At 33.7% G+C, this 16,397-nt stretch overlaps 1 protein-coding gene across 1 annotated transcript; it reads left to right on the forward strand.

Moving 5' to 3' along the window:
• Positions 1 to 6,709: 6,709 nt before the first annotated feature.
• Positions 6,710 to 13,279, forward strand: LOC104121469 (uncharacterized). The gene is made up of 11 exons (XM_009633479.4): positions 6,710 to 7,276; positions 8,495 to 8,542; positions 8,629 to 8,784; positions 8,896 to 8,942; positions 9,301 to 9,451; positions 9,550 to 9,611; positions 9,780 to 9,966; positions 10,709 to 10,798; positions 11,375 to 11,502; positions 11,590 to 11,716; positions 12,037 to 13,279. The coding sequence occupies exons 1-11, from the start codon at positions 6,803 to 6,805 to the stop codon at positions 12,949 to 12,951; spliced, it is 2,385 nt and encodes a 794-aa protein (XP_009631774.1). The 5' UTR covers positions 6,710 to 6,802; the 3' UTR covers positions 12,952 to 13,279.
• The last annotated feature ends 3,118 nt before the right edge of the window (positions 13,280 to 16,397 follow it).

Below are 16,397 nucleotides of genomic sequence, written 5' to 3' on the forward strand. Positions count from 1 at the left end.
ATATGATATGATATGATATGATGATATGAGACATATACTACCAAACACATATTCCAGTGACTATATTTTCAACGTAACACTGTCAAACCAATTGCTCTTTGAAAAGTCTATCATTTACCAAGATATATTGATGATAATTGAATCAAATGGTGATTAATAATTTAAGTACTCAATTAAAAATCGATTATTTTTAACATGAAATAAATTCTTGTACTAATTAGCAAAAGAAAACTACCAATCAAATTAGAATGTAAAGGCAAAGAATTATATTATTATAATAGCAAAGAACTAGACTAAAAATACAAACGAATAATATGTACCATAAAATTTTAGAAACTTTATATAAAAATATACACAAATATAGGTGTAATAAAAAATTTAAATAGCTACTTCTATAATCGGTTTGGTTTGATTTTTTCGGTTATTTTTTTATTAAAACCAAAACCAAATCAAATTTGATCGGTTTTTAAATTTCAAAATCAAAACCAAACCAAACATAAAAAATATCATTTTTTTGGTCGAGTTGGTTCGTTTTTCGGGTTTTTATGAACACCCGTAATTATAATGCTATAATGCATTACAAAGATGCATATATTTATAACTCCATGGGTTGCTCTGTATATATGTATATTGTAGTGGTGTAAAGTTTATACTCCATTTACTCATTTGTGTTATAAAAAAAATTAAATTATGGTGGATGTCTACTCTTCCTCAATGATCTTCTCAAATGCTTAATGACATATTCAATGACATATTTCTATGCTTAATGACATATTTTTTTTCATTTTTCACTTTCCATGCCTATATAAAGGCCTTGTAATAGATAAGAAAATACACACAATTGAAGAAGAAAATCTCTTGCTTCTCTCTATCTCCATTTCTTATTCATGTTTTACTAAATTGTTTTTATTTCATTACAACATGTCTTGTTCATATTTTACTAAATTGCTTTTATTTTATAACACGTTATCAGCATGAATTGCTCATTTCATGATCTTCTACGTCAAGACTATGTAAATTATAAGCACACAATGAGATCAAGTACAATGAAAAATGTCTTGGATGATAATACAAAGATAAGTTTTACATCCATCTAAACCCATTCATACTTTCATATCTTTACATTAACTTTATGTGCAGTATTTAGTTAAAATATTTTTTTCAATTGTATCCAGTGAAATAAAGAACTGAAAAAGTATGTCCTTATTTGCTACATCTCTTATAGGACAAAGATAATATTCCAACGTATGTATATGTTCTGACCTTTTACATACTATGATAGATAATTATTAAGGTAATTTAGTAATAATATTTTTACCATCACATGATGTATTTCATTGAAAGCAAAATTATCAAATATGTAGGCGATTTTACAGTACCTTGCAAATTTGGCATTCGAATATATAATCAGTATAAACTCATTATAGTTATAATTTATAATAGTCACAGTTATGCATTAAGTCTTAAATATTTTTGCTGGAAACATAAGGCTCATTCCTCCGTATTGGATTTTTTTGGTGAAGTTCTTATAGTCTTTGAAATATAAGTGGTTATAAGTTATCTGCACCTTTCCTCTAATTAGTTTATTAAAATTTAAAAGTGATTGTATCATTTAAAAAAAGAAATTGGCATATATCCTAACTACCATTTTTGTTGTAGAGGAACGGTTTCAAGATTGAAATAGTTATATATGTCTTCTTAAAAGTTAATTTACTTATGCCTATAATTATGAAGTAATAATATTTTAAAGGCTCGAGTGCGAGTCTTAGTGAATTTTGGCCGATTATGCCAAAAGATTGAGGATAAGACGATGGGTTCAAATCCCAACGCACTATGTTGATGAAAAGACCTTGGATTCAAGTTCCAACGTATTATGGCCTAGCATTCCTTTATATGGGTAATGCATTGGATTTGAGTCCTAATGCACCATATTGATAATAATAATAATAATTAAAGAAAAAATAATATATTTTTCATGAAAAAACATGAAGTTTGTCCTACTTGATTTGCTCCATTCTTGAAGTGAATGTGATAGCAGTGCATGATAAGTCTAAATAAAGACAAGTGGTTGACCAATAAATGTGGGCGTGCGAAAGGCCAAAATAATAATAGTTATCACTATGGTAATTATAAAAAGGGAGGACAAGACAATGTTTACCATCAAATTGGTATGAAGAAAAACATAAAGCACATTGTATGATTATACTCCATTCTTTGAAGAGAATGTGACTTGTGATAAACATTGAGAATGCATACTCATTCCTGAAAGTGAATGTGAAAATATATATGTGATAAAGATTATGCATAATAATATACTTGTGCATGGTTGGATAAATACTACAACTCACCTCTAAGGGAGGTTTGAGACAAAAAAAGATAATAAATATTATTGTATAGTTATATGAATATATCATTGGTCGCATACATGTGATACGTCAAAAATATTTTGTCAAGCCTTATGAAAGTTATTAAAAGCAAAATTAAAGTAAGAAATTATTTTGCTTATGATGATTTTGAACATGACAATTATTATGATATGATTCTCTTTGCGAATGAAACATTCATTATATGGATGGTGTGACAAAAGATCTTGTAGTACAAAATCAGTTAAGAGCTCCGAAAGAACTAATTTGTTACTACCCGGATGAATGAAATTGTTCATGACATTAATATTGTAGTAAGTCTCAAAAGAATTATTTTGATTTACAAATATATTAGCCAAAGTGGTTGGTATATATTGAGACTATAAATTAAAAGAATATTGAATATCTTTATATTACTATAATCATACCAGGTAAATATGAAAGATTACCTGACTTTTCTTCTATTTGTACTATACAAGTATAAGCATGATGATGCAACCACAAGCCACAAGTAAACTAGAGGTTTACTGAAATAAATATTAGTTGGCATGATCGGTTGACCATCTCGGTTCAATTATGATGCGAAAAATTAATTGAGAATTACATTGGCATATATTGAAAAAAATATAAGATTCTTCAAGAATTTTTTTCTGCTGCTTATTCTCATGATATACCAGTTAAGGTTGGGATTGAATCCCTTGATTTATGGAACGAATAAAAGGTGATAAATATATGGGCTCAGTCACCTTCTATGTGGAACGTTTACTATTATATGATTTTAATAGATGCATCTATTCTATGGTCACATGTGTATTTGTTATCAACTTGTAGTTTGACTTTTGCAAGATTGATTGCTCAAATTATTAGAGCATAGTTCCAGAATATAAATTATGATGATTTATCTTGATAATACTGGTTTAAATCCAAGTTGGTTTAGCGAAAATTATATGCCTCCAATTATATCTAAACCATTGGTTATGAGAACAAAACTGCCAAAATAAAATTTGGTATGTGATGCATTATTTAATATACAACAACACTTATACGCATCTAGCCAAGTTGTGATAAGTTCTCCCTATCACAATCGGTTCAGGGTCAGGAACAAAATAATTTCTATCTAGAAATATGAATGTGCTATATGATTTAATTGTTCCACCACAATGCAAAAAAATGGATCCCCAAATAAGGCTAGGGATATGTGTTGGTGATCCCAACAATAGAGGGAGAAAATGGGCAGCTGAAAAAGTAATGCATGTAATGAATTATTATGAGTACATCTAGATCATCTTATGAGAAAATATGAACTTAAAGTTCAAGTGATAATTCATTTGCAAAATATTGCTAGGCGTATTTGCTGACCCAAAGCTAAATGTCATATTTAGCTGCTAATGCTCCAAATAAAATAAAGTTCATAATGAATAGAGTCTATGGTATGCATGAAGCATAATAGACTAATCGGTTCCAAAGATAAAACTCCTTGAAGAAGGAGAGGAGCAAATGTTCAAGATGGTCATAATAAGGAGGCAAGTGCTTTAGAATAGCACCACGACATAACACTTCATAAGACCTCATGGGAGAGGCTCAGGTACCTGAAAATAATAAGATAAAGAGATCTTAATAAGCTATGCCTTTATTGGGTAATAGTAGAACCGATATAAAATGACCGTCGACGATATTGTTAATATAATGTAGCGCTCAATATTATTAATATTGACGAGGATCTTGAGTTCAAATCTGTCATGAAATTTGGACAGATAAATGATTGGCCAAATGAAAAATACGCAATGAAAACTGATTTCACCTGAAAAAAATGAAGTTGGACAGATAGTCCCAACACCTGAAAGTATAAAGCTAGTGGAGGTATAAATGTGTTCTTGTGCGAGAAAAAAAGGTCAAGTCGATAGACATAAAGACGACTTATATCACAAGGAGGTTTGTAAATATCCTGGCATTGATTATATAGAGACATGTTCTCCTGTGGTGGATGTCGCCATTTCAAGTTTTAATCTGGCAATAAAAGAAAAAAGTGATACGCGTATAATGGAAATCATTAAAGGATTTAAATTGTTCTGAAGCATAATAAGGTTTCCAAGAAATTTATTAAATAAAGATTCAAAAATCCTTATACGGATTGAAATAATTAGGGCGCATGTGGTATAATCGCCTGAGTGAGTATCTGTTGAAAGAAGGGTACAAGAATGTTTCGATTTATCCGTGTGTCTTTATAAAAAGATCTGGATCTAAATTTATTATAATCACCGAGTATGTTGATGATTTAAATATCATTGGAACTCTTAGGGAGCTTTCTAAAACAGTAGAGCTTCCTAAAGTAGTATACTATTTAAAGAAAGAATTTGAAATGAAAGATCTTGGAAAGACAAAATTTTGTCTTGGTCTACAAATTGAGTATATGAAAGATGAATTTTTTATCCATCAATCAGCATATACTAAAATAATTTTAAAACGATTCTATATGGATAAAGCACATCCATTCCGACTTCATGAAAATAATAAAGAGCTATTTGGTCCCGAAATACCATATCTTAGTGCAATTGGTGCACTAATGTATCTTTCTAACATTACAAGGTCTGACATAACTTTTTCAGTTAATGTCTTAACAAGATATAGCTCTGCTCCTACAATGAGACATTGGTATGAAATCAAGATATAGCTCTGCTCCTACAAGGGACTACCGATGTGGGATTATTTTATGGCAATGATTTGAGTCTCAATCTTGTTGGTTATGCCGATGCTGGGTATTTATATGACCCACACAAGGCTCAATCTCAATCAAGCTATGTGTTTACATATGGAGGCACTGCCATATCTTGGCGATCGACTAAGCAATCAATTGTGGCTACTTCATCTAATTATGCTGAGATAATTGCTATTCATGAAACAAGTTGAGAATGTGTATGGTTGAGGTCTATAATACACCTTATTCGAGATAAATATGGTTTGAAGTGTGACAACTACCCACAATTTTGTATGAAGACAATGCAGCATGCATAGCCCAATTGAAAGGAGGATTCATAAAGGGGATAGGACAAAGCAAATTTCATCAAAGTTATTTTTCACACATGATCTTCAAAAGAATGATGATATCAATGTACAACAGATCCGTTCAAGTAATAATATGGCTGATCTGTTCACCAAATTTCTACCGACGTCAACCTTCAAGAAGCTAGTGTACAAGATTAGGATGCGAAGGCTCAAAGATGCTCTCATCAGGGGGAGTTAATACGCGTTGTACTCTTTTTCCCTTACAATATTTTGTCCCACTAACTTTTCCTTGTAAGGTTTTTAATGAAGCAACCAAAAGGCGTATTTCTAAACATGTGTACTCTTTTTCCTTCACTAGGAATTTTTTTTCCATAGGGTTTTTTCCTAACAAAGTTTTAACGAGGTACAATATCTATGGATATCCAAGGGGGATTGTTATAAGAAAAATTAAATTATGGTGGATGTCTACTCTTCCTCCATGATCTTCTCAAATGTTTAATGACATATTCAATGATATATTTCTATGTTTAATGACATATTCAATGACATATTTTTCTTCACTTTTCATGCCTAGATAAAGGCCTTGTAATAGATAAGAAAATACACACAATTGAAGAATAAAATCTCTTCCTTCTCTCTATCTCCATTTCTTGTTTATGTTATACTAAATTGCTTTTATTTCATAACAATGTGACTTTTATTTCATAACAACATGTCTTGTTCATGTTTTACTAAATTGCTTTTATTTTATAACAATGTGATATTTCTTCTATATTTGAGAAAATGACAAAAATGATCCCTTATGTTTGGGTAGGTTAAAATGGTTCTTTAAATCTATTATTGAACAGTTTTGGTCCTTTAAATTTACCAAAAATTAGCCTTTTTGTTCTCCGTCAACAATTTAGCAAACTCTAGCGATTATATTTAACAGAAATAGTGGGGAAAAAAACACCAGAAAAGACCCATCAAATCTAAGAGACTACAACACCAAAAGCTGCACTAGCCACCATAAATAGATTAAAAAAAATTAAAAATTACACATTAAAAAGTTGCATCGGACTTTAAATAGACCATAATAGCAAAAATTACAAAAAGTACACCTCCAAATGTGACTTCATGTTAAATCGTTTTTCTCAGCTTTCCTTTAAATCTAATAATCAAAATTGTTAATTATTTGGCAAAAATGAAAAGTTCTCACTTTTAACAAAGTTAAAGGATCAAAATTGCGCAGAAATATATTTAAGGGGCTTTAAACCTATTAAGTATCAGAATTTGTCATTTCTCGACTCTATTTTTGGATGAAATATTCTCTCATTACAAACTTAATTATTACCCTAATTTTCTCATGCAGACATAGTATTTATTTGCGACTCTTTCTTTCTTTTCTAAAACCCTGCAAATCCAAGAGGAGAGGCAACTGCAGTGCATAACTGGCAATGGGGAAAGTGAAAGGAAAACATCGTCTAGACAAGTATTACCATTTAGCCAGAGAATGCAAATACCGTTCAAGGGCTGCATTCAAACTGACCCAACTCAATTCCAAATTCTCTTTTCTGAATTCATCTCAATCCGTTCTCGATCTTTGCGCCGCTCCGGGCGGTTGGATGCAAGTCGCCGTCAAAAATGTGCCCGTCGGCAGCCTTGTTATAGGCGTAGACATTGTTCCAATTAGCCCGATTCGCGGTGCAATTGCTGTACAAGAAGATATTACGACGCCAAAGTGTAAATCAACCATTAAAAGAATTATGGCTGAAAAGGGTGTTAAAGGGTTTGATTTGGTATTACATGATGGGTCTCCTAATATTGGTGGAGCTTGGGCTATGGAAGCTACTCTGCAGAATGCTTTGGTCATTGATTCTGTTAAGCTTGCTGCTGAATTCTTAGCTCGTAATGGAACTTTTGTTACTAAGGTACGTGTATATGGAGGTTTTTATTAGTATATGGTTATTATATTCATATGAATGCTGTCAAAATCTATTCTTTTTTTCATTTTGGGGTATTTTATACTGTAGTTGGTCTCTTATTTTATTTGGATATTCATATGGATGTTATCAAAATCAATATATACTATATCTGTTGTTTCTCTTTTCTTGTCGGGTTTGTGTGGAGGAGGGAAACTTCAATACACACATGCCTATAAGCACACACAATGGTGTAGCCAATAAAAGGGCAGCCAGCCCGGTGCACAAGTCATCCCGCGTTCACACGGGGTTCGGGGAAGGGTCGCGTCCTAAGGGATGTGATGTAGATAACCTATCCTAATGCAACTATTAGTGGCTGCTTCAAAAATAATACAAAAAAGTCACACTTGGAATTTGAAGTGTATTTCTATTATGTTAAGGGGATTTTCAAAAATCTGTTTTTAGCCGCATAAGTGACTGTCATATGAGGTTTTAATTCTACGGGTTATCATAGTGGATGTTATCAAAATTTGATTTACTTTTTCTTTGTAACTTTTCTGACTTATTTGAAAAATAATACTTATATGTTCTTTGTCTTTTTTCTTGGGGGGTTGGTGGGAAGCAGAGATGCTGGTTGTCTAGTTTGTTACACTTAGTATTGCTCTGTCTCTATGTATACATACGTCTATGTTGTGACTCATTATGTTGGGGATGGGTGGAGGGAGGATTTATTATGTTATTTGTTACTTATTTTGGGGTGGGTGGGGAAAATGGAAGCTTACAAGTTATAGTATCTAGTTTGTTACTTATTCTGGTGATACACAGTGACACACGCATGCGCGCACTTTTTGTCCCCTCCTGGCATAGTCCCTATGAGAGTAAAAGATATAAGTTCTCGACTCACACAAAGGCCTGTTTGAATGAAAGGTCATATGTAGCTCAGGCATTGTTTCATTAACAATTTACTTATCTAAACATATTTATTAGTTTACTAAGGTTCACTTCTTTTGTTCTTTCCTGCGTGTTTTCTTCTTAATGTTAGGTGGGATAGCTGGAAACATTTATTATTACAAATTGCAATGCTATCATTTTGATTTTACCTGAGTTTTGTGTTTAAAAGCATCACATCTATGTGGATTCACCCACCAGTTTTCCAGACGCAAATACTTTGTACCTACCTAATAGAACCAAAGTTGTCTAGCATACTGATCTGCTGTCGGATTGCAGGTTTTTAGATCTCAAGACTATAATGCTGTTCTTTACTGTCTAAGACAGGTATCTTTCCTTCCTTTCAATACTCAATTCCTCTTTTAGCATTTATATAGATCAAAGGAACCATCACCTTTGCATTTGATTGGCAGCTTTTTGAGAAGGTTGAGGTAGATAAACCTTTGGCAAGTCGTTTGGAATCTGCAGAAATATATATTATTGGTTTAAAATATAAGGCCCCTGCGAAGATTGATCCTCGCCTTCTTGATATAAAGCACCTCTTTCAAGGGGGTAAAGAACCTCCTAAGGTACTGAAATTATGCATTTTAACTTTCTCCCTTTATTGGCACTTTCAACAAAGACTATCTTATGTGATTATCAAAAAAATAAAAATTTAGTGACTGTGTATGTTTAAATAGGTGGTCGATGTATTAAGAGGGACGAAGCAGAAGAGACACCGTGATGGGTAAATCATCTGTCTATAATCTTATTTATGCTTACGCGCATTGGCCTTAGTCCATGTGAAAGATTTCCAATTGGCCGTTGTTAAAACGAATGTTCGTCATGCTTAGAATTCTAGGAAGCCTTAAAACCCAGGAAAAGTTGATGAAGCAGTGGTGTTGTCATCTTGTTTCAGACAACAAATTCTATCTTTTGTCACAGTTAGATGACTCCTTTTATTTGGCTTTGTTTTATTCTAGTTCACTTTGACATGATGATTTACTATGGACTTGTAATCTTAATTAACTTCTTCTTGTTATCCTATTTGCATTAATATGAGTATATGCTTCTATTTCTATTTTGTATCCAACTAAAACCAATAGGTATGAAGATGGGCAGACACTCTTAAGGAAGGTCTGCTCTGCTGCCGATTTTGTGTTGTCTGATATCAAGAGCCTTGGTTCAGTTACTTCAATAACGTTTGATGATCCTGCTTCTTTACCAATGAGAGATCATCCGCTGACGACACAAGAGGTATAACTTTGATCAATCTTGGCTTTTGTATTTGTCAGAAGCATCCTTCGTAGTCTTTTATTCTTTCTGTTGCCTTACCGTTTGATGTTTATGTACAGGTTGGAACACTATGTGAGGACTTGCGTGTTCTGGGGGAGCAAGACCTCAAACACCTTTCAAAGTATGGAACGAAATTTTTTTAGATTTTGATGTTCATAATAGAAAAGCATGTCTTAGACTGTTAATAGAATCAAATCAGTTTAGGTTGTTACTGTTCAATAAGAGGAGACAACCTTAGAAAGATGTCCTCTTTCTTATAAGTTTTTCATAAATATCCTTTGCCTTGTAGGTGGCGTAAGCTTATGAGGAAAGCTTTGGCTCCTCCAGAGAAAATTAGTAATCCGGAAGCAGTAGTTGAATGTGAGAGCGAAGAGGATGAAGATAAAAGACTTGCCGAAGAAATGGAGGAGTTGAAGGATACTGCACTGAGAAAAAATAAAAGAGAAAAAAGGCTTCTAGCTAAAAGACTAGCCAAGGTCAATGCATATGATTTACCTGTCCCTTTCCGTAGCATAAATCATCGTGTGACTCTTGAACTGTGATAGTTGAGTGTAGGATAATCATAGAGAGAACAAACAAACCCAAAGTCCAAAACTTATACGTTTCTTTTCTATTTTTTTGTTTGTTTTTGGTTTAAATGAATTTGGTTTTATTGGTTTTGGTGCTTCTTCGAAATCGCTTTACCTTTCAAAACATAGACCAACAAAAACTTTGCAGTTCAGCAGACTAGCTATAATCTGTATTTGATTGTTTGTTTATCAGTAGCAAATGGTGGGATCTGGGTACTCCCCAAAATATCCTATTCCAAGCTCTTTTAGATAAAGTATTGCTGGCTATTTCACTGGTGTTTATCGATTGATCAACTATTTCTTGATAACCTATGAAGTTTTCTGTATCTGTTGCACTCTACTCGGCCCGTTTTCTCCAATGCAAAGAATTCGTCTTCCAACGCTTCTAGCAAATTTGCTTCCCTCCCCTCCTTTTTCCTTGTTGGTCTGTAATGAAAAAGCAGATGCCAGAGTTCACCGGTGTTCTGTTTGTCTAAATCAATTTTCTGTATAGATGCTACCACTTGAACTCAGTTTGTTTCTGAATTTAATACTTGTGAATCTTTTGGTTCATCGTTATGAAGATGTTGAAACTTTGACCACTGTTTGTCTTTATATTCCTTACTATTGTTATCATTAGCTTACTCTCGCTTCCTTTTTAAAATTACAGGACAAAGCACGCGAGGTGTTGGGTATGCAATCAGATGCAACGGAAGATGGTTATGTTGATCAGGAGCTGTTTTCTCTAACATTGATAAAGGTATTGCCCACCTTCACTCTGCTTACTTTGTCACTTCAGAATGCAACCGTTATTCAGATAAAGAAAGCATTTTTCCTCAAAGTTGCTTCTGTGAAGTCAGTCATTCCTACAGGGAACTGCTCACTTGTTGTGTTGTGTATATAAGAAAAATACAGATTATTTCCTGGTTAAAAATTATTGGTCTGTTTGGTTCCAGGAACCTTCCCCTTTTGGTATCCATGTCATAATTTTGGTATATACTTCCTCTTTTCAGTTGGAGGGAATACATGTGGAGTATCCACCCCTTGAACACGTTGTTTTATAGGTTCATCTCCCCCCTCCCCCCCCCCAAAAAAAAAAAAAAACCTCCTTTGAGAATGACAACAGAACAATAAATTGTTCATAATGTAGATCTATATTAGATCCCAAGTGTAGGGTAGACCTGATTTTACATGTTAGCCCCTTTTCTTTGTCTATTATTCCTTATTTTGCATTCAGTAATGGTCTAACATGAACCAAATCGTCATTTACTTTTCATCTTTTTCTTTTTAAATTCTACTTTGCTGTTAAGCAGAGTGTCTGGCCCATATATTTCAGGGCAAGAGAGATGTAGTAGCCGTTGATGACGATGAAACTGCTGAAGTAAATAGTGAAGATGATGGAGATGACCTGGAAGCGCCGGAGAATGCATCTAGTGATGTGGACTCTGAAGAAGAGCGCAGAAGGTAACCTAACTCTTTTACTGGATCTGTTTCAAAAAATGATTATTTGATTATGTACTACTGTTAGAAACTGTTCACTTAAATTTTCAGACATGATGATGAAATAGAGAGGTTTCTTGAGGACCAAAACGAAAGGTATATGGCTCGAGCGGAAAGAAAACCAAAGCGGATAAAGAGGTCCAAAATATCGTACTTGGATGATGGTAAACTCTTGCAGGTATAGTAATGTTTTACTCTGTTAAAATTAGACTGAAAATATATTCATTGATGGATCAATTTAGGCACACAACCGAAATTAATGACCCATTCATTGACTCAGACCATCTTAGGCGCTTAAATTTGGACTATACTGACATGACACCCATAATGTGGTTTCTAGTTTTCTTTCGGCACCCAAACACTATTATTATTATGATTCTTTTATTGAACCAGTTCATTTGTCTTTGTGGCTTCAATCAAATTGTCTTTTTTTTTTCCTTTTTTTTTTTGGTTTAAAAAATAAGTTAAAAGGATTGAGATTCTTTACTATATGTCCAGGGTGGTGATGAAGATGGTATGACTCATTCTGCTCAAGACTCTGACATTGATAAGGGAGAGGATGAAGTGAATCCTCTAGTCATACCTCTAGAAACCGCTCCAACTCAAGACGAGATTGTAAAAACATGGTTTACTCAAGATGTTTTTGTTGAACCAGAAGAGCAAGATTTGTTGGACAAGTATAATGGCGACGATGAAATGCTAATAGACCGAGTAGGAGAAAGTGTCCCAAATTCTAAGACACAGACTAATGAAGAATTGATCCAAATCCCAGCATCTGAGACAGTAGAAGATTTTGAGATTGTTCCTGCACCACCTACAGATTCAAGTGATTCGGCGTCTGATGAGTCAGATGAATTTGGTGACGGTAGTGATAAAAAGGCTGAAATAGTGGCTACAGCAAAGAAGCTGATTTTGAAAAGGCAGAGAGAAGAAATGATGGATGATGGTTACAATAAGTATATGTTTGACGATGAGGGGTTGCCAAAGTGGTTCGTGGACGAGGAGCAGAAGCATCGACAGCCAATAAAACCAGTGACGAAAGAGGAAGTTGCTGCAATGAGAGCTCAGTTTAAAGATATCAATGCTCGTCCTGCAAAGAAGGTAGCAGAAGCCAAAGCACGAAAGAAAAGGGCTGCTCAGAGAAAGCTAGAGAAGATTCGGAAGAATGCTAACTCGATATCAGACCAAGCAGATATTTCTGATCGCTCAAAGACAAGAATGATTGAACAGCTTTACAAGAAGGCAACACCTAAAACACCAGGAAAAGAATATGTAGTGGCAAAGAGGGGTGTTCAAGTGAAGGTTGGCAAGGGGAAAGTTCTTGTTGATCGACGAATGAAGAAGGATGCAAGAAGGCATGGAATGAGCAAGCAGGGTCCAAACAGAAGCGGATCCATGATATCCATGATTTAAATCCTATGGGTTCAACTTTAAGGTTTTTGGCATTGAACCCATTATATGATTTAAATCCAACATCAAGGAAGTTTTAAACGTAACGTTACTCTTCTTTTTGCTTTATTAATGGCATGGTAATCTTATTGTTTAATGTCCTAAAATCAAGGTTGTTATCGAAAATCTATTCAAATAGAAAAGAAAAATGTTGACTAGGTTGTAAAATGAATATAATATTTCGTAAAATCACATATCTAGTCGGTATAATGCGATAAGTTAAATGGCTAACCTGTAATGTGTATCTGGTTTATGATTGTGCGTTATTCTGTAGGCTTATGTATATCTTTCATGTAATCTTGTCAAAATACAGTTAATAGCTGCAAATATTCGTTATTTGATAGTTTTGGATACTGTAACAGAAAAGATATTTGATTTGTTTATCACATCAGGCGACTATTTGCCAAGGTAGTGTAATTAATTGTTTGGTTTTAAAAAAAAAAATTGTTTGGTTTATGCACAGAGTGGATGTCAAAGGAGATAGTAGAATACTGCACCACAGGTACATGCAATTTGTTAATTATATATAATGTCTTTTGGGGTTTGCTTTTCAGATACATGAGGATTATAATACATGGTCTAAAAGCTAAATTATAGTTCAAGCAACTTGTATGATGAAAATTAAAATACAAAGATAAGAAAGGGTTAAAGCCAACTAGAACATAAAAATCATTTGCTTCGTCTTTGGGTAACTTAATAACGTAGTGGAGAAGATGCACACCTTTCTTCAACAAGTAGAATGATTATGTTTTAAAGAGAAAGACCAAAAATAGATCACATTTTACCTTTATTCAAAGCTAATTGTTCATTGGTTTAGTGGTCACTGTCAAGACGATTTTTTATATTCATCAAAGGATCTCGAGATGATAATTCACTAGCGAAATTTTTTTTAAAAGCTCATACACGAAATGAGAGCGATTTGTGTAAGTACATGGGTTCTCGAGATGATAATTCACTATTTCTTGACAACTGATATGGGAAATATAGTATGGTATATAACTTAAGATTTTAATGATTTTGTATTATAAAACCTTGATTTTTGCCTATCTTCTTCTTCCTTTTAATTTATATAAAACTTCCCAATACAGCTTAACTTACGTGAATATACGATAGCATCACAGTTCTGCATACAACAACTTACACATCCCAAAACTTGAGTACTATTATTCCACTACATCTCTTCTACTAGATTCTCCAATAACTCAGCAATGGCGCTTCCTCGCTTCTTTCTGAGCTCATTGAGGGTACAAACTGCCCGGTCTCTCAGCAATCCTTTGCCCTCTCACCCTATACACAGAACGTAGCAAGCTGCCCTCGATCAATCGTTGAGGGATGCTATGCACACCTCATTCACAAAATATGTCATGGGGAGTTTCTGGCACATCATCAACATATTCGCGTAAGTTGGGGCAAAGGGTTGCTGACAGACCGGTACTGCTATAATTTCATTTCACATAATCCACATCATCTCTCTCTCAAGTTCTAAAATCAGAAAAAATATAAAGAATACGAAAAAGACAAGGGAATCCGTAATTTTACCTTATTTGCCATCAGATTCGATCTCTCAAGCAAAATAAATCAAAGCCTTGGAAACAAGGAGATTCCAAAATGGATATCTCAATCCACAAGATAATCTTTGAACAAAGACACAAAACAGAAAAAAACTCTTTCTCGGCTAGCATTATTGAAATATGCATGGTAAGCACATGTTTATATAGATAAGAAAAAAATTACCACCACTACTATTTTGATCTTCGGTACTGCTATGATTTCATTTCACAGAATCCCTATCATCTCTCTGTCTCAAGTTCTAAAACCAGAAAAATGTAAAGAATACGAAAAACACAAGAGAATCCGTGATTTTACCTTATTTACCAACATATTCGTTCTCTGAAGTAAAATGAATCAAAGCCTTGGGAACAAAGAGATCCCAAAATGAATATCTGAATCTACAAGATGATCTTTGAACAAAGGCACCAAACAGAGAAAAAAACTCTTTCTCAGCTAGCATTAATAAAATATGCGTGGTAAGCACACGTTTATATAAATAAGAAAAAAATACCACCACTACTATTTTGATCTTCGGTACTGCTATGATTTCATTTCACAGAATCCACATCATCTCTCTGTCTCATGTTCTAAAACCAGAAAAAATGTAAAGAATACGAAAAACACAAGGGAATTCGTGATTTTACCTTATTTGCCAACAAATGCGTTCTCTGAAACAAAATGAATAAAAGCCTTGGGAACAAGGAGATCCCAAAATGGATAACTGAATTTAGAAGATGATCTTTGAACAAAGGCACCAAACAAAGAAAAAGAGTCTTTCTCAGCTAGCATTGTTGAAATATGCATGGTAATCACACACTTATATAGATTAGAAAAAAATACTACCACTACAATTTTGATCTTCGGTACTGCTATGGTTTCATTTCACAGAATCCCCATCATCTCTCTCTCTCAAGTTCTAAAACCAGAAAAAATATAAAGAATACGAAAAACACAAGAAAATCCGTGATTTTACCTTATTTGCCAACAGATTTGTTCTATGAAGCAAAATGAATCAAAGCTTTGGGAACAAGGAGATCCCAAAATGGATATCTGAATCTACAAGATGATCTTTGAACAAAGGCACCAAATAGAGAAAAAGACTCTTTCTCAGCTAGCATTATTGAAATATGCATGGTAAGCACGGGTTTATATAGATAAGAAAAGAACACCACCACTACTATTTTGATCTTCGGTACTGCTATGATTTCATTTCACAGAATCTCCATCATCTCTCTATTTCAAGTTCTAAAACCAGAAAAATGTAAAGAATACGAAAAATACAAGGAAATTCTTGATTTTGCATTATTTGCTAACAGAATCGTTCTCTGAAGCAAAATGAATAAAAGCCTTGGGAACAAGGAGAACCCAAAATGGATAACTAAATTTAGAAGATGATCTTTGATCAAAGGCACCAAACAGAGAAAAAAACTCTTTCTCAGCTAGCATTAATAAAATATGCGTGGTAAGCACACGTCCATATAAATAAGAAAAAAACACTACCACTACTATTTTGACCTTCGGTACTGCTATGATTTCATTTCACAAAATCCATATCATCTCTCTGTCTCATGTTCAAAAATCAGAAAAAGAGTAAAAAATACGAAAAACACAAGGGAATCCGTAATTTTACATTATTTGCCAACAGAATCGTTCTCTGAAGCAAAATGAATAAAAGCCTTGGGAACAAGGAGATCCCAAAATAAATAACTAAATTTAGAAGATGATCTTTGATCAAAGGCACCAAATAGAGAAAAAGACTCGTTCTCAACTAGCATTATTGAAATATGTATGGTAAGCACACGTTTATACAGATTAGAAAACAATACTACCACTACAATTTCGATCTTCGGTACTGCTAT

This window comes from Nicotiana tomentosiformis, chromosome 10 (assembly GCF_000390325.3).
Source record: "Nicotiana tomentosiformis chromosome 10, ASM39032v3, whole genome shotgun sequence".
Taxonomy (NCBI): Eukaryota; Viridiplantae; Streptophyta; class Magnoliopsida; order Solanales; family Solanaceae; genus Nicotiana; species Nicotiana tomentosiformis.